The sequence below is a fragment of the Pithys albifrons genome, chromosome 5 (genome assembly GCF_047495875.1).
Source record: "Pithys albifrons albifrons isolate INPA30051 chromosome 5, PitAlb_v1, whole genome shotgun sequence".
NCBI lineage: Eukaryota > Metazoa > Chordata > Aves > Passeriformes > Thamnophilidae > Pithys > Pithys albifrons.
In genome coordinates this window covers 7,625,159-7,648,108 of record NC_092462.1, presented here as the reverse complement: position 1 = coordinate 7,648,108, position 22,950 = coordinate 7,625,159, and the positions used below count along the sequence as shown (strand labels likewise).

At 40.9% G+C, this 22,950-nt stretch overlaps 1 protein-coding gene across 5 annotated transcripts in view; it reads left to right on the top strand.

The window, feature by feature from the left end:
- ZNF827 (zinc finger protein 827) overlaps window positions 1-22,950 on the top strand; it is a 104,098-nt gene that overhangs the window by 5,928 nt on the left and 75,220 nt on the right. For all 5 annotated transcript variants that reach the window (XR_011697857.1, XM_071555628.1, XM_071555626.1 and 2 more), the window contains one exon: window positions 19,952-20,962. Coding sequence is in view for 4 of the 5 variants with exons in the window: in XM_071555628.1 (XP_071411729.1) it covers window positions 19,952-20,962 (1,011 nt within the window). In the remaining variant the exon portion in view is untranslated. The remainder of the gene's footprint in view (window positions 1-19,951; window positions 20,963-22,950) is intronic.

The window sequence follows — 22,950 nt, the reverse complement described above, 5'->3', positions numbered from 1 at the left end:
GAATGGGAAATGTAGGAACATGCAGGCAGAATTTTTGCTTTTAAAATGGATGAAGAAGAGTATGACTCCATCTTTGTAACAGAGCAATTGTTGTCTTTTTCATAAAGAAGGCAGGAGTAGGAGGAATTAAGTTTAGGAAAAAAAAAAGAAGGAAGAAGAGGAGCCAGGAGGAGCTGGCTGTTCAAAGTGAAGTATTAGTAATTTCCTATAATTTAATCAGACCAGATCCCAGAGCAAGATAATGAGAGCATGACCTACAAAAGAGGACTTTTTGGAAGTTAAAAGGTTTTCTAACATGAAGCATCACAAGGCATGTGATTTGTCATGAAGCACTGCATAGAAGACTCTTTTTTTAGTTTCCCAATGCAAAGAAATCATGATACAGACATGAGTTCAGATGCTTAGGGAGTGCTAATATGGGTTGTCCCTGGAATCCTTTTACTGTTACAGCTGTTAAAGTACTCCAGAATCATTCTTGAAGAGCATATCTTCTCAACAATGTTTTCTCTTAGTTTCTAGTATACCATTTTTTGTTGCCATTGTACTTGACTCTCATCGTTTCAGTTTATGCATACAAAGCCCTTCAGGATGCATAGAGGTCAAAATATCATATGCCTTACAAAAATAATAATACACAAGACATCTGGACTACGAAGTAGCCAGAAGCATGCAATACAATCCTCTTTTCATGGGGATAAGGGGAGTTTTCTTCCTCTCTCTCTTTCTGCTCCCCCAAAGAAAAGTTTTGGTTTCATTCTACTTAAAGTGTTCTCTCTGAAGAACAATAAATCCTATGGGGTGATATGGCCACAAAGAATAATAAATTATATTGGTCTGAAGGGGAAAAAAGACTTCAAAAAGGTGGATAATATCCCTTTCTCCAAGGATTTTCTTTTAAAAATGTAGTTAAATAATAAAACTCAGACTTGGTGCATACTTCTTTTGATAGGATGCATGCTGCAGGGTACAGACAACATTGGTGTGTGCAGCTGTACACTGCCTTGTGCCTACTGTAAGGAAGGATTCAGCATCTTGTACCCATGAGCTCACATGAGAGCCTGTCTTTCAGTTATAACTCTTCCAAACTAACTTGGGGTCACAATTATGATAGTGTTATGCACCCAAATCCAATTTTTCTTTTCCTTGTGTATCTTCAGTGATATTTACAGGTGGTGTCCTCCTTGGTCTAGACAACAAATATTCTGAATGCTCAGCCTGAACTTGTCAGCTTAGTGGTTAGCTCTATTCCTTAATTTTTTTCCTGCTCATCGAGGGATTTCCTTGTTTATTGTGTGATAATACTGAGCTGTAGAATTCCAAGTTAAGCCTAACAGTAAGACAAGCCTGTTCCATTTTGCAGGTTAAGAATTCACACAGAGTCCAAGTCTGGGTAATTTGAAATGACAATAAAGTTATGATGGGGCTTTGTTGCTGTTGTTTTGTTGTTTGTTTTTTTTTAATGCAGTAAAGAGAGAAAAACTGGGCTGCATAAATAGCTCTCTCTCATTCTTTTCAGTACTTTGGCAACAGGATTGGAGGTAGAGGGAAAAGAGTGAGTAGTGCTGACAGCACAGTAGGTAGACAATAAGAGAAATTGAGAAGTTTTTAGGCAAGACTGATGATTAGGTTGCTGTTTAGAATAAATTCCATTAAAAATTAAAGGGTTACCAAATGGTAGAGGTTTTGTACTGAGTAGTATGATCAGCAGAAAATGGAATTAGGTTCCAAACATCTGCACAGTGTTGTTTCTTTTATTTGGGATGCTCTCACTAGTGTAGAAATAAAATTTTTGAAGCAACTTAAAACCAAGCTGCTGTCATCATGCCTTTGAATTCTGCATGGTCCTACCTGTAGGGATTCCCTTCCTGAAGAAGGGTTTATTGCTCTTCCGGCCCTCATCTGGGGTTTGCTGCTTGGATGTGGTTTTCCACTATTGCACGGATTTCTATGCAGGTACAAAGAATTCTTTCCTGCTTGGTCTCAAGTTTTATCTAAATGTTTCTCTAAGGGGGAAGATTTATCACAAGCTTGCTTTAAAATTACAATTCCTATTTTTAATGAATGTTTTGGACATATCCTGAATCTTTGGGCCTGTTAGATTTTGTAAGATGCTGTATCAGGGCAAGTAACTGAGAAAAATGCATTAAAACAACTAGTTTTAACAAGTGTGTATTTAGCTTAATGAGTAATTCTCATGTGTGTCTTCAATGAACACAAATTCTTTACAAGCTTCTAGACTTCACTTTGACTTGTGCAGTAGTACAAATAATTACTCATCTCAAAAATTAAGATACAAACATACATAACTAGCTGATCATTACCTAGAGTGAGAAGTAAGGAACAGAGAGGGAGGCAGGTACTTGTACTTAGATAGCAGCTGGTGGTGTAGCTGTGTTTGGTTGCTTTGTTGAAACACAGCCGAATTCTCTCCCTTTATAAACCACTGTGCCAAGTCTAGGCCTGGCAACTAATGACTGAGGACCCATTTCTTTATGTGTTTGGAGCAGAACTTCCCCTTATCTACTTCTTCATTTTTACCACTTTGAGCCCGTGAAGAGCCCTTCTCAGGCACCTGTGTAAGCATAACAGCCTAGAGCTGCTCTAATTTCTGCTGCCCCCAGGCTCTCACCCTGCTCCTTGTTCTGGGAAGGAAAGGCTGACATAATCCTTTTGTCAATTCTGCGTTGCCAAAGGGAGTTCTTTGCACAGTGAACAACTCTGAAGGGGGCTCTTCTGCCCACCTTGAGGTACTTGAACATTGCCCATAAGGCCTAAATAGACTTCATTATAATTGTTTATATTGTCTCCTGCACACTGCTGTGCCACATTGAGATAACAAAGCAAGCTCTAAATAAGCTACATTGTGTATGGGAGGCTGTTATCACAGCAGTCTACCCAGGTTAATTCAGCTGTACTACTTGTGGGTATACTCAGGCTGGCTCAGGTATCACTACATAGCACTGCGCTATTTAGTAGAGACATGCTCTTGTGAGAATCAGTTGTTGTCTTTGAGGGTATTTATTGGCCTGCACAAAAAGTGTTGGTAAAGCTCACAGTTTCCAGCCGAGAAATGAACTTTGGAAAAATAAAATCAAATCCCGCTGCCATTGTCACACTTGTTTGTTTGTTCAGCAAAAAAAGCCAGGAAGGGAATGGACATGAACATGAAAGTTCCACTTCACTTCTAGATATTCCTCTGCATCTAAATTTTGGGTGGATTTTTAGGCAGAATGTCAAAACGGATTGCTGCCATTTCTGCTGTGTTTGTGCCTTAAGTAGCCACAGTATTAGTTTCTTGTACCAAGAGCTTGGCACAGAATCCTAGATTTCTTTAAAATAAGATAGGATTTAAGGAATGTCCAGTACTTGTATGTTAATCATGTGACCTCTGGCTTTTTAAGGTTGAAAGCTGAGGCGGTGGCTGTGTCTGGGAGTGAGGAGTGCCTATTCCACACAGTCTGCTTCTGTGTGTTCCCCTATCACCAGGAGTAGCTTCCTAATCCTCTCTGATTTGGCTTTGCTTGTTAACCCCAAGCAATCCTCTCAGGGACACAGAAAGCAGCTGTCTTTGGTAGCAAACACAGCATGACAAAACAAACACTTCTCGAAGCTGCCCTTAGATATGTTACCATAATATCATCCTTGTGGGAGGAATTAGAAATACAGAGAATATAATTTGCCATGTTTTAATCTGACTTTGGGAGAGAAGAAAGAAATTAAATTATAGGGAACTAGATTCCCGTGACACATACAGGAGGAAATAATTTCAGTATCTGAAACCTAAACCTTTTGTTTCTGAACCAATTGGAAATCTAATGAGCATGAGCATCTTTACAGAGTAAAATGGTAAATGAGGAGCACATTATTTACCAAAAATAGAGGAGGAGAAGATGCATGTATAGCAAAAGTAAACAGAAACTAGTCAAAAACAAAGGACATCTTAGTTAAAGCAGGTACACTGGTTTGTTGTTACCAGCTGTGGTTGAATATTGCCATACATATAGTTTGTGAGCTCCTCTCTTTACTTTGTGACCCCTTGACAGGGGTTGTAAACACAACAGGGATAATTACAGGCACTGTGGAAGGTTGATCTGAGGCTTCCCATGTTTTGTTTATTGCCAGCTACATATTAAGGGGATAGGGATTCCTAGTTGACTTTGTTGTTTCTTTGACTTTACTGATTCCTGAAACAAATTTAATAAATGTGTTCTAAAGCAACAATTCCATATGTTTTAGAAGTCCTTTTCTGAGAGTCAGTGTTTTGAGTGCTTAGTGTGGTTTTTCTCTTTCTGTATGTTACCACAAAGGAAAGAAAGTTCACAGCGTGACTGTCACTCCCTTTCTGATATCAGTATTTAGAATAAGATGACTTCACTGAGTTCCACTTAACATTATTTTTAAAATTGAACTTAATGTTTGTTATCAGGAATGGGCCATCTTTGCAGCCTTCATTTGACCTCCCTTGTGCTGTTAGGGTGATCACAGATCACAGATTATTCTGAGTTGGAAGGAGCCCACAAGGATCATCAAGTCCAACTCTTAAGTCAATAGCCTACATAGGGGATTGAACCCATGATGATGCAAATGTTATTGAAGCTGCCTTGACCTTCCCAGACTGGGATTCCCATTGCATGGGGATGTTTCTAGGGGAGAAATAATACTGTTGTTTCGTACGTGTTCATAGCTCTGCAACTTAGAATAGACTGTGAATCAGAGATGAAAAGGGTTAGAGATGAAGCTGTGACTGGAACATATTCAGATCTACTTATTGCTGGTTAACAGCCATTCCCAGCTGCTATTGATAAGCTGGTCTCAGGCTGAGTCTAGAGTAGGAAACACAAGGAAGAATCAGAGCTCATGCTGTATTGCTCCTTTGCCAAAGACTCACATGCCACACAGGAGGGCACCTTATGCATAAAATGAGCAGAAGCATTTGGATTATTGAATCTGTAGCAGGAGTGGTTCTTCTGAATCTGGTGGAATGAATTGCTTTTGCCAGAAAGCCACTGGGACTGTTGGGAAGGTGAGTTGTCTTATTCATGCTCAGAGAAGGAAATAATGAGGTAACTAAAAAAGCCAAAGTAGACATAAGTCAGAATGTACAACAGCACATCATCTCATCAAGGCAGGTAAATGCAACCAGTTCTTTGACAGTTTTTCAAGCTCTTGTATGTCCTTTATATGAAGAGCAGACAGCCAGACTCCTATAGGAATAAAGAGACAGAGGCATGGACGCTGTGTTCTTCTATCCTTAGAAGCTACCTGGGGAGGTGGGAACCTCCCTTTGGCAGGCAAAAATTTTTCTCATGCTATTTTCCTGGTGCTGTGAGTTGTAACTGTGCTCCTTCAAACAGTTATGTCCAAGAGCTCTAGACTGCAACGATGGAGCTGTTGGGTTTGTATGCTGGTTGTGGGAATGTCTGGAGGCTCAGCACTACAGTTTACAGATAAGAGGTCTAGCATTTTGAGTGCTTGTTTGGTTGGTTGGTTTTTGTTTTATTTCTTGTGGCCAAACAGGAAGTTATCTTTAGAGAATCTTCCCACCTCTCGGCAGAGCTTCACACACAGCCTTTTTCAGCTTTAATCCTTGTGTAGTGCTACTACACTGATGAGGGCTAGTTTTTTTCTCTGTCACCTTCTTCAAAACCACTTATGGTGTAATCACTGCTTTTATCACTGATAATTCTTCTCTTTTTCACCTTTTGCCAGTCAATGTTTATGGTAAGTTTTCTATACCAGCTGAAGAAGGTTAGTCAGGAAAGTAGAGAAATAGCCATTTTTCATTTTGGTAATATCAGTACTTTATAAGTGTCACTCCCTGAAGACTACTGGTGATTTCAGAAGTTAATAGAATGAGAAGGTGTTTGGAACTGGTCCAAGAGAAGGCACAACATGCCTTGAAGTATTGAAGAGAAAAGTGAAGGATGCCGTTTGTATTATCCTCAACATGTTGCCCTGGCTCAGGAAATTAGAGACAGTAGTCATGAAGAAAGCAGAGCAGAAATACCATGTTCTTCTGTAGGACTTCTGATTACTCTTTCAGCTGAATGTCTCCTGAATTTCTCTTTTCTACAGTAGTAGCTGGACATCAGAAAGTGCTCTCAAGGACTTTCTTATGCATGAGAGAGACAAGGAAATGTTTCCTCCGCCTTTGTTGGTTATGTATGGGGCATAGGAGTACAAGCCAGGGATTCAACCTGCTGTCCCAGGCACATGTGATCATGTTTCACCCTAAAAGAGAGTCTATATTCTAGTTAGGTCCTGTAGGAAAGATACATTTAGTAGTTTCTCAAGGAAAATGAGGCAAGAGTCACTGAGGTTATTTGTGCATCTGTAGAGCAGTTTTCCCTGAGGCAACAGAGGTAAGTAGGGAAAAAGTTGGAAAACATGCCCCTTGAAATGACTAGATGTGTTCTGGATGCTGTGTATGCTTTTGCAGTGCTGCTGAAAACTTCTGATAGAGCTTTCCTCAAGTATTGGAGCTATGCTAGGCTTCCCTTAGCCTGCCTCTGTGCAAACCCTGGTGGGAGTTTACTACCTCTCAGTTCCAAAATTTGGCTATGCCTTTGAAGAGATACAGGAAACCACTGTCCATTGTATTTAATAACTTTTGTGTGTAGAGGAAGAAGGATGGTATATAATTATACTTTTGTTTTCAGTGTCTGTGTATTAGGTATTTTCTTTTCTCCTGTTCTGGAGATCTCTTGTTATTACCAGTGAGAGAGCAGTATGGAAAGTGAAATTTTACCTGAGCTCATGTGCATTTACCTTGTCGCAGATTTAATATTCCATTTTTAGCCCAAATCAGCTCACTGGCAGGGATAATGGCCTGTGGTTTTTCCACACTCTCCTGCCACCTGTGAGGATTGGACTGTTCTTCAGATTCCCACCAGGGACACTGAAGCAGCTCTGCCTTGAAGATGAAGTCAGTAATTGCAGTGCTTCACTAGTAATTTGCTCATCTTTACATTCCTATGTATTTTAATGATTTCTTCCTATTTTATAGTGTGTGTGGAGTGTGTGGCTTGAGGAGAAAGGTAGTTTGGACCTCCCAGGAGGAGCTGAGAGGAGACTGAGGACCTCATGCCCTGTGTACATGCTCAGCCATGCAAGGAGTAGCAATGGAGAGACAGCAGGTGCTCTTGCTGCGGCATTCAGGTGGGCTGAGGGGGCACTGAGGGTTGTACACAGAGCAAGGGCGAATGTGGAGGCAGCAGCCTCAAACAGTGACAGCAAGAGAGCTTTATTTTCTGGGGCCAGCACTTTGATGTTTAGAAACCTTTTTTAAATAAGCTGCTTGTAATCTTGTTTATAGTAATTAAGGATTTTCTAGTAATTTAAATAGTTGGTTTTGGCAATGTGCGGGTTGTCTTCTCACACATACTGCTAATGTCAGGTTGAAAACATTTACACAAGAATAAAAGTCAAGGAAGCAGGTAATTGACTGATTTATCAACCTTAGCAGACAATTTTTTCTGATACATGATGGTGGCTATGGTAGATTTACTCTGGATTGCTTAAGGGCATGATCCTATACGGTGTGCACAACACATGAGGGCAACTCTTTGAAATGAACGGGTGAAGGGACGGGTAATCAACCTGCATGGTTTTGGTGCCTTGATTAGCCTCTTGGTCAATGGTTTGTCCCCTAGGAAAGTTGGGAATTGCTCTGCAAGCACAGCTCAGAACATAGGTGATTATGACTTTCTCCTGGAGCTTTTAGATCAATTTTAGTCTTTCAAGCTTACCCGTTTCCAGGCCATAATACTAAATTGTGACAAGTAAGTTCTTTATTTTCAATGCAAATTGTTTGTATGCAGCAAAGTGTGGTATGTTTGAATACTCTTCTCACTATTTTTTCTAGCTGAATTGACACTTGCAATTCTCATCCGCTTCCTTTCCAACTGTAAGGGTGACTAAATCACGTTGCTGTGGTGACTGTCAGTTTTAAATGACTAGTCACACTATAATGAGTTGCACGTTTTGAGGGTTAATCAGTGTTGCAATAATCTATAGCATCAGCTTTATTCTTGGCTTGTGGAAGTTGTGAGGAATATTTGAGCACTCCTGTGCCTCCTTTTTTTGCTGTTGGGGCTGTGAGTGCTGAGGATTGCAGTGCATCTGGGTCAGTGGAGATGTGTTTCGTTGCAGTAAAGGGTTGAGACAGCTCTCACTGCAGCCAGGTCTGGGGAGGTGGCAGGAAAGGTACAGGCCTTAATTATGATGAATAGTTAGCTGATGAAGGCACTCAGTAAGAGTAGGCAGTTTACAGACATAGCTCAAGACCAGAGAACATAGGTATGCAAGACAAAGCAGACCACCAATTTTGTTTGTTATCAAGTTAAATGAAGATTAATAAGCAAAGCTTTCCTGCCTTTTTTTTTTCATACCTAGACCATGCAAAGTGTGGCATAAAAACCTGTACGATTCATAATTGCTTCAGTTTTGGCATGGAGGCTTCTTTTCTTGGGTAATTCTTGCTGCACAGAAGGGATACTGTTTATAAGGATGCTTCTCCCAGTTTTCTTCTGGTGTTTGCCAGAGCCTTGTGGATACCACTGACAGCCAAGAATAGAATCACTTTAAAATGCCTTGAGCCATCTGGTCAGCAGACAGGTTCTCTAAATCATGCCTTATACTTAGCCCTTGTCTTGGAGACTGATCGTCACAGCACCAGAAAGCTCTGTAGGGGATGCAGAGAGAAGTTCCTTTGGTCTCACATGAGGTGCTGGAGGGAGAGGCTGACCTCTCTGAAATAGATACACTTCCTTTATTTCTGAGCCTTTTATTCCAGCTCATAGGTCAAGGTTTTTCTCTAATTCCATAACCACTCACATGTGCCCACCTCTTTTTCTTGAATCCCTTACCTTTTGAGGGATGAAAGGTGCAAAGAACTGAGGTTGTTATTCTGCTTTTTTTTCTTTTAGTTATATTAATAAAATGGTATGAATTTCAATTTGTTCAAGAGGAAGTTCCCAAGGGAATGGGTCTTGTCTTCCATAACACCCAATCAGAACTGTATGCTGATAGATTGAGAGTGTTCAGTTATTTCCTTGCTTGAGCTCATTCAGATTGCCAAATCTGATAATGGACTTTCTTCCTTCTATCTCTTTTTCATTCATAAGTTAGAGATAATTGCAGCCTGTCAGGAAAAAAAAATCTGTATTTTGATGCCTTCTGCCTCAAACATACCATAGAAAACTATGACTGAGAACCAAACTACTACAAAGCGTGTAGCCATTTGGAAATGAGTAACCGAGCCTCTGCTTTGCAAGTGGACTATGTTTAAGATAAGGTCGTTTTGTGTTTCTGCTTAGAATTTCCTAATAGAGGCACTAGTTCTGTGTTCCATAAGGAACCTCACAAAGAAGGTTTCATTAATGACCTGCCAAAGGATTAAAATCTCATTCATGCAGTCGAGGGTTATTGAACAATGGCTTTAAAATATTATGAATTTCTATATTGAACATTGGCATTCAAGTGATTATGTCCCACAATAATTTGATCTGGAATGGAAAGTAAATTTCCTTATTTATGGATTTTCTGGTTGTAGCCAGCTTTTCCAAATTGCTAGAATTGATTGGTGTTTCATTTCTAATAAAGGCCAGTAGTGGGAAATTTTAGAATATTTCCCTTCCTTTGTGAGGTAGGCTGACATGATAGGTCTTGTCTCTGTATGCTAAGGATAATGGAAGTCTTGAGGATAATGTTTAGCTCTTCTTATTTTGGAAGTGCCACCATCCCTATTACCTTTTAGTATTTGGTATTTTCCCAGTGCAACAACCTATTGCCTTAGGCATCTCTCTAGAGCAAAATAAATGAACAAACAATGTGCATTTTGTGCTAACTTCAAGTAATTTTGAGGAGTTTTTATAGTTCCTTATAACTAAGAAAAGTAGAATTTCTAGTTGCTGTACAGAACTTAACATGTAAGTGAGCCCATGATGGTAAATGTGTGCTGATGTAAATGATACACTACCACTCGAGGTGCAGAGGATCTCTCTTGGTAGACTTGTACATTAATCATTTGAACCATCAAACATGGTTAAAGCTGTTTCCCATTCCCAGCAGAGCTGTGGGAATAACAGATGAGCTTCTGAATATGTAGTTTGTCCTCAACTTTATACTAATCTATGATAGTCTTAAACTTATATCACATCTGGCTTTAAAAGACCCAGGGAAGCCTGAAATTCCTGATAAGGGACTTCAATCTGGCTCAGAAGTTCCTGTCTAAAAAGGTAGTTGGTTCTGTAGTAAATAGTTTATCATCCTCTCTGTTTGCATGGGACAGAAGAGGTGTATCCCTTTGGTATGTTAATGTATAGACTTCAGGTTTTCAGTTTGCCACATTCCTTTAGTGTTTAAATCAGTCTGACCACTATCTTGTGCTTTATGAAACATGTGCCCAGCTTCAGCTTAGGTTATTACAGGATGTTGGTGAGGGCCTGTGGAACAAACTTTCAGTAAGTCTGGCTGTGGTATTTTGCTCAGTCTCTATAAAACTGTTACAAGAACATTGGTAACATAAAATATGTTTTGTAAGGAACATGATTTTCTATTGTTTTACTGACACTGTGTTTTTTATGAACCTGTCTTGGGGCTACTAGCCAGCCTTTGCAGCATAAGCTGACTTTAGAAATACTTGTTTCTTCTGAAAACCTCAATCATAAAATCAACTGTCTTTGTCTACCTTCTCTCCAGTTATTCTAGGTGTTGATCACAGAATGGGTGAGGTTGGAAGGGACCACAGTGGGTCACAGTGCTCAAGCAGGGTCATCCCAGAGCACATGGCACAGGATTGTGTTCAGACAAGTCTTGAATATCTCCAGTGAGGGAAACTCCACAACCTCTCTGGGCAACCTGTTCCAGTGTGTCGTCACCTACACAGTAAAGAAGTTCTTTCTCATATTCAGTGAACCTTCTGTGCAGCAGTTTCTCCCCACTGCTCCTTACTCTATTGCTCGGCATCACCAAAAAGAGCCTGGCTCCATCCTCTTGGCACCCTCCCTTCAGATACTTGTATGTATTGATGAGATCTCTGTTGTCTCTTCTCAGGGCTGAACAGGTCCAGCTCCCTCAGCCTTTCCTCATAAGGAAGATGCCCCAGTCCTTACATCACATTTGTAACCCTCCACTGGACCCACTCCAAGAACTCCGTGTCTCTCTTGTCCTGAGGAGACAGAACTGCACACAGTATTCCAGAAGCAGCCTCGCTGCAGCTGAGTAGAGTGGCAGGATCACCTCCCTGGTGATCAAGTCAGGTCAAGTCAGCAGATGAAAGCTTTCTCTGTAGAATGCTCTTTTGTGGCATACCACTTGAGAAATGGTCTTCAAAAGTATTCACCTCCTCTAAGGCAGTGTGTGTGCCACTCTGTTTCATGCATGCACCACAAGTACTTCAGATCACTGAGCCTCAAACAGTGGCAGAATCCAGCTAGAACCCAGTCATTCTAAATTATAGTGAGGCAAATATTACACATGTATTATTATACACATATACTATTTATATGTAATATTTTTATTTATTCCTTTATAAGACATACTGCTCTGCCCATCTACTTTTTGAGATTGCTAATTACTGGGCCTTACTGTAAAGCTATTATTTCTGGGTCTATAGAAGTTTTCTTCTCCCAGGAAGATGTCACCAATGAATTCTAGAGATGTTTTTTAATTAGTATCAGAGTCTGGGGCAGGGGCAACCCAGCTGCAGATGTCCCAGATAAGGCTTCTAAAGCAGTCTAAAATAGGGTATTGTGGCCATCCTGACTCCATGGGCCAGCTTTTCCCTGAGAGGTGTAGTACATAGTCAAGGTTTGGGATGGGAGAGAGAATCCTCTGGTGTTTTTCACTGACCAGACATGATGTACTTTGCACCCCACAAGACCAGAGGAGTAGGTGACTCAGATTGTTCACTCCTGTTTTCTCATTCGTGCCTACTTTGCATCAATTTTCACCAGATTTTTTGACAGAGTGAGTAGTTTTCTGCCAGATTAGTGAGTTGAAAATCTTAATTCTTGGCTTGTCAAGCAGTCAAACAACAGAGCAAATTTAACAGGGGGCACATGACCACCAATTCTGTTGGTCTTGAGGTTTTGATACCGCAGTGTTCTTCCTGCACTGTAAGGTGATGTCTGTTCTCTGAATCCCAGTAGAAGACTCAAACACGAATCCCACAGCTGCTAACTACAACCTCTTGCCTAGAACAGAAGAATAGTTAATCTTTCTTGGAGGCAAGATGTCAAACATCCATCATTGTAGGAGTTATCTTTTGAACTTGCTTTTGGGAGAGATCAGACTTGTCACCATAAGGTCCTGCTTGTGGTCTGTCAAACAGTCTGAAGAATCTTCATCAAGTAGTGAGAGCTCTCCTCAGGAGAAACCATGTATTTCTGTCCTCTTCCATGGATACATGATCTTTTTGGTAAGCAGTGAAAACCACTTGACACATTCATGCTGGGGCTTGTGCCTGAAAGGGGAAGGCCACTGCCTCTGTTTCCCATCTACCACAAAATCCCTCTCCTTTGAGGGACAGGAAATACAGGCAGTTCTATGTGGTCTGTGTCAAGCATTTTCAGTTATCTGTCCTGCTTCCCTTCTTCCTTGGAAGAGTCCACCACACCTGGACTCTGCCTTTGAGAAGAAACTGAGGTGCTGTACATGCATTTTGGTATTCTATGGCTGTCTAGCAGTTGACAAACCTGAATGCATGATACTTGTGCACATTCAGTTGTTTGTGTATATAGGCAAAGCCTCTTGAAGGGTTCTAGTTACTGCAAGGTAATTAATGTTCTCTAATCTTGTTCATCTAGCAGTCTTTTTTCAAAAAAGCAATACTAGAGAAATTGTTAGGTGAATATTCCAGGGCTTTCTTATACGTGGATCTTTGTCAAAGTCATTTAAGTTAGGCATGAAAGTAGCGAATGTATGCCCTGTCTTTTCCTTTCCTCTCCTTCCCTCCTGTTAGGAAAATTGTTATCTTAGAAGACATGTAGATGAAATACAGAGTTCTACCTAGGGCTTCTTTCCCTGTCTAATTGTATGAGTATTTTCACACAAACACAGGGGAGAAGGACAGAACAGAAGAGCCATGACTTTTTGGCAGTTCCTTCTTGCAGCTGTGCTGCTCTCCCTAGGTCAGCCTGCAGTAGAGAAATTTAGTTCAAGCACCAGCAACACTGCTAAACCATTTTGTGAGGAGGTCAAGAGTTGAACAATCATCCCGTTGATAAGTGAGCGAGCCAGAAATTCCACTCAAAGAGGACAGTGACTTCCTGTGCTGCTTACCTATTATAGGTCACAGAAACCATGAAGGGAAAATGAGGGACCGAGGGCACTCTAGCACGTGACTGCTTATGTAACTGTGACTTCTAAGTTGTATTTGCTGCTATAGTTATATTAAAAGGTGTTAAGGCAGGTCTTTGTGTCTTTATTAAAATCATGATTTTCTAGCAAGCATCCCTATGGGAAAATCAACATAGCTGCTGCTCTGGATATACAGTCTAATCAAATGTGGCTGTAAGTGCTTTTCAGAGGTGGAGGCTGTGTGGTTTTGTTTCACAGTGTGCCCAGTGTCTTGGAGGTAGTCCTACAGCACACACATCTTCATGGTCTGGTGGGTGTGGGAACCCACAAAAGTTGTTCAGACTAAAGAAATTACATGCACCACTTTATTTAAAATGCTTTTTATTTAAAATCTACCAAAAAGGTAGATTGTAGGCAGAGAGCTAGACTCAGCAATTTATATAGAATACCACAGAATAGACTTCCCAGATACAACTGTCATTTTTGGGCCTATGCCTTCTGGTTTCTGTAGTACCTGATTGGGAAGCCAGCAAGGGTTTATGTGCAGCTGATAGCCAGTGCAAATGGGAATTAGAAAGGGATGTGTCATTAGTGAGTGGTCTCTTGTAATTATATTTTACCATTCCTAGAGTGATGCACCTACACAGTGTACTTAGTTTACCTAAAGGTATCAATTGTATTTAGTCTTTAGCTCCTTTGTTCTTTTCTCCTCTGTATTATCTGGTCTGTACTAAGTTCTGATGCGACACTTTTGTGTCTGATAGTTCTCATAAAAGATGCTGTTTGCAGTTAAGACTTTGAGTTCGTTTCCTCTAATTTCATCCAGGAGCTTCTCTATTATATCTGCTTCTTTCCTTATTCCCCATAACCTGTTCTATCCAGAGTAACTAGCAACCAGTCTCTGGCAAATGTCAAGGCTTCTGTGCCAGTGGTACTTTCTGAGTTTGGCTGAAGTAAATGAGCATCCTCCTGTATTCCAGTTCTGAAGAATGTAAGTTGGTTGACTGTTGCAGAGGTAAGATGGAGACAATGTGAGCCTGTGTTAATGCTGAACGTACAGCCCCCATGTGATGGAAAACTTGTTTTGTTTGGATATGATGCTGATGGAACCTGGGTTACAGCACCTGTAAAGAAGGGGTATTCCAATACTGACTGCCAGCAGAGTGAATTTTGGCCCATGGCCTGATTTCCTAATCCTTGTTTGAGGGTTGTGAGAAAGCAACCAGGAAGGAATGGAACATGACAACCCATTCTGGAGCCCCAATATGAACATATCAGTTTGCTATCTGTCTCACCTCTTTTTTTGTCCATGACTAGTTAAAACCTGTTACAGTTGTCTGTGCCTTCTTGATTGTTTACTGTTTTTATCTCTTCATTCATTCATTCATTCATTCATTCATTCATTCATTCATTCATTCCACTTTTCTTGCTAGCACTGATAGGAGTCACACAAGGCTAAAGTCCTAAGTTGCTCAGGTGTCTTTGCCTTCTTTTTGATGCATCTGCCTATTTACTTGGCCTTACACTGGTTGCTCAGCCAAGTCAGTTGTCGTTTCCTCAGGCCTCCTTTTGGATGGCTTACTGCTTCATTTAAGTTTAATGTGTTCTTTTAAATTCTTTAGGTATCTTTGCAGAGCTCTTCAGTTCCCTAATGTAAACCTACCACTTAATCCTAACTCTTTCAGTAGCCCTAGGTACAGTGTTTACTATAAAATAATACAGAGAATGATTTATGGGTGTTAGAGATGCAATGATAGAGCTGTTGGGGCAGCAAATTAGGATGATTACCTGGGTGTCAAATAGACAAAAAATGTAATTATAATTTTATTTGGATTGACACAAACTTGAATGATCATGTCTGAAACCCTTATATAGATCAAGATAATTGTTATCAAGATAATAAAGATGGGGTTTGGCTCTCTTATGTCTTTAAATTCTGGTCCTGTAGACTCCCAGATTTTCCTTGAAATGTAATTGCTGAGAAAAAGGGCAATTTTGCTTAATTTATCTCATCAGCAATTCTCCTCTGTGCATTTCTTTGAAAATATTCAACTCCTACCTACTTTTCTATTTGCTATAATTTTCATTCTGTAATCCCATCATTACAATTTCCATATGTTTCATATCACTGTAGCATATGGATTTCTGTATTGAAGTTCTTTAATTTACTCATTACAGTGAACAATTAAAGTGGAATTTTGTCCCACTTAGCATGAAGATTCAGTCTCTTTGGGGTGGGGTCCTTGGCTGTAGCCACTTCTCTGATAGATTCTGGTGATCCAAGTGGTGTTTTTTACATCATGTTTTCACTACCTATGTCTGTCCCTCCATGCCACAACTTGGAGAGTCTTTCCTTTTCCCCAGATCTAGCCCACTACATTCATATTTCTCCACTCCAAGTCCTACAAAGCACAGCTGTGGATCATCTCACTTCAGGAATGGCATGTGTACATTACATTGGGTACAGTTAAAGTTTCCAGCATTTGAATGGGGTGGCTCAGTGTATAAATCAACAAACATGTTTGACTTTTTCAGTTTTCAGATGTGAGTAGTTTGAGCAAGTTAATATTTACATTTCTATTGGCACCAGGGTCAGATTCTAATCAGCACTCTAAATAAAAGGGCAAATGGTCACAAAGTGAAATAACACACTTTGGGATCAATAAGATTTGTCTGTCAAACCGATCTCTTGAAGAGGAAAATGAACTTCTCTGTATTTGATAACAAGCAGATGAGTTGGCAAGCAAGGGGAACTGGCACTTCTTCAAACAGTGCTTCTGCACACATTTGTGCCTTTGCCAGAGATGGATACTGGGCTGCATCAGTGGCAGCAGTCACCCAACAGCACTTTGGTGCCTTTTGTCATTGCTGACAGGAGTGGAAAACACTTTTGTGAGGCTCCAGGGTGCTGTGTGATGTGATAGTCCCAAAGCATGCAGGACATCTGTAACTTCCACTAGCTTCTGCCAGTGGCAAAAGGGTTGGGAAGCAGTTGTCCTTTCAGAACTGCTGTGGAAATCAGGGAAAAGCAGCACTGACAGGTCTTGACTCTTGTATCGTGTTGAGAAGAGGCAAGCTGGGGAGCAGTTCCTTGATAAAAGCTGGTGAGATGCCCAGCCAGGTCTTGTTCCAAATGAAGTCAATGAGAATTTGCCTCTAACTCTGAAGTACCTTTTCCTGCTTTACAACTTCCATGTTGTTTCTTAGCCATGTTTAGCGTTTCAAGCTGCAGGAGAAATGAAATGCCAGTAGCTTAAAGTAATTCTGTAATAACGAAGTATGGTGTGTTTATGTTGGAGAGAAGAAATTTGCATGTGGTATTACATTTCTATTCCTAGCTTTTCAAGGACTCTCACTGGAGCTCCATAACTGAGTTGTGAGAAAAGGGAAAACATGTCATGCAGATCTTCTGCCACAGATGTGAAATCCAGCTGCAGTTTCTTGCCAGACACATGGAGATTGCCTCCTGTTTCACACAAGCCTGGTCTGGGTGACCCATGAACCCTCTGGGCTGAGGGAAGGCTTCACATAATTTGAATTCATAAATAAATTGGTGGATTGGGCTGATTTTTTCCTGGAGTTCTCAGGCTTGTTCCAACTCACAGGCTCACAAGTCAATGTGAATTAAAATTCTACCCTGAAGGCCTTGAATGGCAACTTTGCTTAGAAATGAAATTGCCAGGCTTCACCATTATGCTTCTAAACTGATTCACTGCTGTCTAAAAGGAGGGTTGACTGAGCTCCTGATAAGATACTGATGCTGGCTTTTTCAATATTAACCTTACAGCCTTAAAATACTGTGGGCTTGATACTGCAGCAACTGGGAATGACTGAGAAGAGGAAAATTAGAACTGTGTCAGCAGTTAGAGATCTGGTTTCTGGGTACAGAAAGAAACTGCACTGGTGGGGAAGAAAAGTATCCAGCTGGCTTTTGGGAGAGTGATGCTGCAAAGGAAATTGGCCCTTTGTTATAGAGACTGCATGGAGCCTTGAAAGGGCTTGAGTGGTTCAGGTAGATTAGCAACAGGAGAGGGAGCTCTCACTGCGTTACCAAAGAGAAGGGAAATTCTGGGCTTGGGAGCCAAGCCTTTAAATGAAGAGTCCTGCACTCCTACTGCTCCCTGTCAATAGCATGTTGGTGGCTGCTCTTTCCCATAGGCAAGACCAATGGAGAATGTGCATGTCTGGAAAAATAAGGCAACCTGTGTCTGTTTCCATCTCTCCAGCTGTTCTTCCCCCTGCTGTTTATACCATTAACTTCAAATACCAATGTTGTGTCCCTCAGCTGCTGTGAGTGCTCTCTGAGATGTCAGCTTTAGAAAGGAGGAATAGTAGTGCCCCACATATATTTTCACTGTCTTTTGTAGTAGGAGCAAGAACTGGTGCAGAGGAGAATGAAGAATTCATTTCCAGTGCAAGCAGACTGGGCAAAATTGAGATATTGGTAAAGCAGTGTTGTTTAACTGGTATTTTAAAGGCTGGTTGCAACTAGGAAGCATATCAACACTAAGAAATTGGGGTACATGCCAAGGAACAGAGAAGTTTGGGGTGATAGTAAGCTGTCGGTTTCTCTAAAACCAGAATCCACTTCCTCTTGTATCCATTTACATTTAAATGTCTTCAAAACTGTAGTGTTTGAATGGCTTTCCAAGTGAAGGGAAACACAATTCTCCCTTCCTAATTACGGATGAAAGTGGAGACAGAGAGTAAATTCTGCAGGGGAGGGAAGGGATTGTTTCAACACAGACATGAGAGCAGGCATATGGATGTAAGTGGTAGGAACAAGCTTGCCCAGGCTTGGAAGCTGAGCAGTGGTGTCAGCTCTAGGTTGTGTCCCAGAGGATGTGCCCTGCACTTGGTGTATCAGTTCAAACAAAGTGCCAGTAAGATGCTTCTTTGGCTTCCAGTCCAGAACTTGTTTGCATCTGGGATGAGTGAACAGATCTCTCATCTCAGTGCACCCAGTTGTACAGACATGCTCAAGTTACTTTTTAATGTTCACACAGTGCACAGGGAATACATTCACTTCTCCTTTAACCTGCATAAGTGCTGATTCAACTGATTAGCATCTGTCTTTATTTGAATGGTCATGGCACTGGCCTTTATGCACATGTTATTGTAAATCTTGCAGTGTCTGGGGTGCTACCTTGGATAATGTCAAAATAATTTAGGCAAGTACTGGGGGTTTGGCTTGCCTTCTGTTTGTTTTGAATAGGGAAGATGCCAGCCCTCTTCTGCTTCAATTACTAATCTAAGGCAGTTGAGTAGGTTTATTGTGGGCTCTTAAGATATTGGGTGAATTTTTCTCCAAAGGGTTTTGCATATGAGATACTTTATCTGAGAGACTGTTCTTCATATTGTGTTTAACATTAAATAAAACTTTGCTTTCAGAGTGTATGTTTCTATCTCTATACTCATGATACATTTGGCTGGGGTTTTCCTCCTTAAATTCATTGGATCAAAGCAATAATATAAATCTGAGGTTTTATTCATTACCTTCTCTCCAAGTTTTGTAATTCAGTGGAATTAAATTGGGAATCTGGGAATAATATATGATTGTAGATACAGTGCATATCATGCAGGCTTATTTCCAGAATGTCAGTGGAGGGTTATACTAAATACTTTTGTTTTGCTGTGGTATGATTACAAAGAATTCTTTTGTAGCTTGGGACATTGAGTAGAAAAGCAAGAAATGTGAGGGGTATCTGGCAAGAAAAGATAACATGAATTTAATTCTAGCATTGCTGCTGTTCTTTACTACATTCTAATTGGCCAGGAAGATCTGCAAAAAAGTCTTGGTCAGGTCTGTGTGACTTTGAATACCTGTCTGGAAGAAGAGCAGTCCAGGGTCACAGTGGTTTAAACACTGGCACCTGGGTCTTGGGAAAGCCTGGATGTGTTGCAGTTAGCAGAGAGGAGAAAATGTAACTTAACTGCAGTGAGACCAACACTTTTTTCTGTCTTTTCAGCTTTTAAACTTTAAAACTTTATCAGAGAGTGACAAACAAATGACAAGCCAGTAGTGTCTGTATGAGACGACACTGTGTATGATACTTCGTTCTCAAGTAGTTGGAGAGATAAGAGCTTTAGCCTGCATTCATATATTAGTCATTTCAGATACTCAGGAATGAATTGTGGATTATCAGTACAGATTTTTTTTCTTTTAGATAGGGGTCACTGCAGGATTGGGCTGAGATTTGAGTAGCTGCACACCTGATCTGCTTTTGAAGGTACACCTGTGCTAGCTGTACAAATGCACAAGTATCCAATAATTTCTGGGCCTGTTATATCCCTGCTTTATACCAGGGAGTTCATAATGTCATGCAGGGTTTACAGACTATGCCAATAAAAGATTATTTACAATACATGAATATGTATTATGTTTACATGTATTGTTGCAGTTTTAGCTATTTCAGTTATGTTGCCTGAAAGATGACAGGCTTGTCATGATTTTATCTTCTAAGAAAGACTTATTCATTTTCAAAAAATGTTCTGTGTGGTTGGTCAGTCCAGGCTGATTCCAAGCCTGTGCACTTTAGGGGTATATTGGGTGATTATTTAGGAGGGTCATGCAGAGATCAGGCATGCTGCATGCTAAGAAACTTTTATGCAGATTTGGGAATAATACTGTTGTTGTGGTTCCACACAGATGGTACCAGACAGGAAGAAGTGGAAGGTGAACTCAGTGAAGAAGAACGCTGGTTTGGAAATTCTTCAGAAACTCCTTCAGAAGCATCATATGGAGAAGTCCAGGAGAACTTTAAGTTGTCTCTGGAGGACAGAATCCAAGAGCAGTCCACTTCCCCAGACACCTCTTTGGGAAGTGCAACACCAAGCAGCAACACAGCGGAGCTGGGATCCATCGAGAGCGAGGCACTGAGAGACACGTTACAGAGCAAAGAGCACCTGTCTCCCGATGTGTCATCTCTGTGTGAAGAAGAGCCTGCTGGTCCCAACAAGCCCCTGAGCAGTAACCTGAGGCGGCTCCTGGAGGCCGGCTCCCTCAAGCTGGACGCCGCTGTCACAGTCAATGGCAGAGTCGAGTCCCCCGTAAATCTTGGCTCAAACGTCTCCTTCTCTCCACCTGCTCATCATGCCCAGCAGCTGAGTGTTCTTGCCAGAAAGCTCGCTGAGAAACAGGAACAAAGTGACCAATACAATGCAAGCAGTCACTTTATATGGAATCAGGGTAAGTGGTTGCCAAACTCAACCACCACCTGTGGTTTGTCCCCTGATTCAGCTATCCTGAAACTGAAAGCCGCAGCCAATGCTGTTCTGCAGGACAAATCCTTTTCAAGGACTGAAGACACTATAAGATTTGAATCCTTTTCCTCACCTTTTAGTTCTCAGTCAGCCAGCTCCACGTTAGCAGCTTTGTCTAAGAAAGTGAGTGAGAGAAGCATGACTCCTGGGCAGGAGCATCCGCCTCCAGCGAGTTCTTTCCTTTCTCTGGCTTCCATGACCTCCTCAGCTGCCCTTCTCAAGGAGGTTGCTGCAAGGGCTGCAGGCACCCTCTTGGCTGAGAAGAAGAAATCACTGGTTCCTGAGGATCCCCTGCAGCTTTCAGAGATGAAACAAGAGAAAGCAACTCCACCACAGTCTTTGGAATTATTGTTACTACCAGTCCCTAAGGGAAGAGCATCCAAACCCGCTAGTACAGGTATGGATACAATTTGAGCCACTAAGTAGAGTGTATTTGTTTTGCTGTAAGCTTCTGTAACATCTCTTCAATGGGTTGGGATTTGGTTTGATTCCATGTCTTATGAGAATAAGAAATAGATACTTTAGGTGAACAATAGAAAAGCTTTTCAAGATACCACTTTGAGACCAAACTGTCTCAAATCCTTCCATATTTTAAAGATGAGTGTATAGTTCAGTACATTTTTTTTTCTTTTATTCCATACAATAGTATTTTCCTCTCTTATCAAGTTTAGAATAAGTCCACAAAATATTTAATAGAGAAGATCAAAGAATCCCTGTTAGGGAGCTCACAGTATCAGTGAGCATGTACAAAACTAGTGCTTTTGAAATACTGGACAAGGGAGAATTCTCCCTCCTGCTGTCTTTGCCACAAATGGACTTTTGTATAATCGCTTACTACCCTGTCCTAATTTAGCAGAGTATATTATTATGTTGCCACTTTTCATTAAAATTTTTTTACAATCCTTTGTTGTTAACAAGAGAACCCCAACTAAACTGCATTTCTCTAATTTGCTCAACAAGAACCATTTTACACTTTTGGCTTCCCTCCACCAGTTCCAGCTGTTGACAGTCAAGGAATGAGGCTCACAGGGAAGAAGAAACTCTCTTGGTAACAAAAGCTTTAAAGAACTGGCAAGCCACATAGAAGAATTTAAATGATCCATCTTCAAAATAAGGAAAAATAATTTTTCTTTCATCTCTTTCTGTAAAAAATTCACATTATGGATTTATATTTCTGGTAGAACATATGGCTTCAGGTGTCATCAGTGTTCTCCCTGGAGTGGTTTTCTGCTGCAGAGGGAAAGGAAACTGTCTTCATCAGATGCACAATGTGGTTTAGCATATTAGAGCTTTATTAGGATGGATTTTATCAGGAATACTAGCTTGGTTGTACAGGTATAGCAAGCCAGAGTACAGATACAAAGCCTGACATGAATGTTGTATGATGGCACTGCCTTCTTTCTGGCCTAACCTTTTTCTTTAGGGGTATTATGAGGTCTGAGCTGTCCCTGTGCAGCTCTTGGTCAAAACTCCTAGGGCAGAAGCTATTGGATGGACAGCAATGCTCATCCCTCCTTGGAAGAGGAAGGGGAGGGATTCAATCAGATGCAGACAGTACCAGATTTTTGCTCTGTGCTACATGTGTTCTACAAATGCTTTGCTGTTGTGTTTTGCCAAGGCAATTAAAGTGGCAAACTATTCTTGGCATGGGTCTGGCCTAAGGTTTTCATTAGTTTAGATGAAGTCCTTTTTGGACTAACATAAGCTAAAGCAAGAAAAGGTGCTTTTGTGTGGAAGCAGAGGTACTCACAGTGGCTCCACCAGCATGAATGTAGTAATTAATTTAGTGTAACTCTCCCCACAAAGGCTGGCCTTCATATAAGAAGGGCAGCAATGTATAGGAAGGAAGTAAGGTTAAAAATTATTTGAAGTTCTTAGTTTATTTTCTGCAGAGGAAAAAACTGGTCACATCATAAGTTTTTACTGGGGAAAAGTACATGGTTGTAGTAAAACCCAGGCTCTATGTTTGACCAAAAAACCTGGGATTTGTCTGCACAATTTATACCAGGGGACTGCTCTGTTACCAGAGTGCCTGGCAGTACCAGCATGTAACAAGCAAGCTCTGATGCAGCAAATTCCTAGCAACTATTTTCTTAGCTGAAGCTCCAGGCATATTGTGCTGCTAAAAGATAATAATGGGGGCTGACTGCCTCAGGTCCTTGGTAGCCAAGGAGCAACTGTTCATTTTTCACGATGTATGGGACCAATATCCCAAGGGGAAGGGTGTTTCCTTTCAGTTCATACACACTGGACCAATGCCAGTTGGCATCCAAGAAAACTCAAGTGTGATGTTCATAATGTTTCTTGAAGTTCATTTTCTGATATGCTTCGAAGTTTTTCTGTTTCTTCACAAATCAATTTCTGGCAGGACTTTCTTCATTCCAG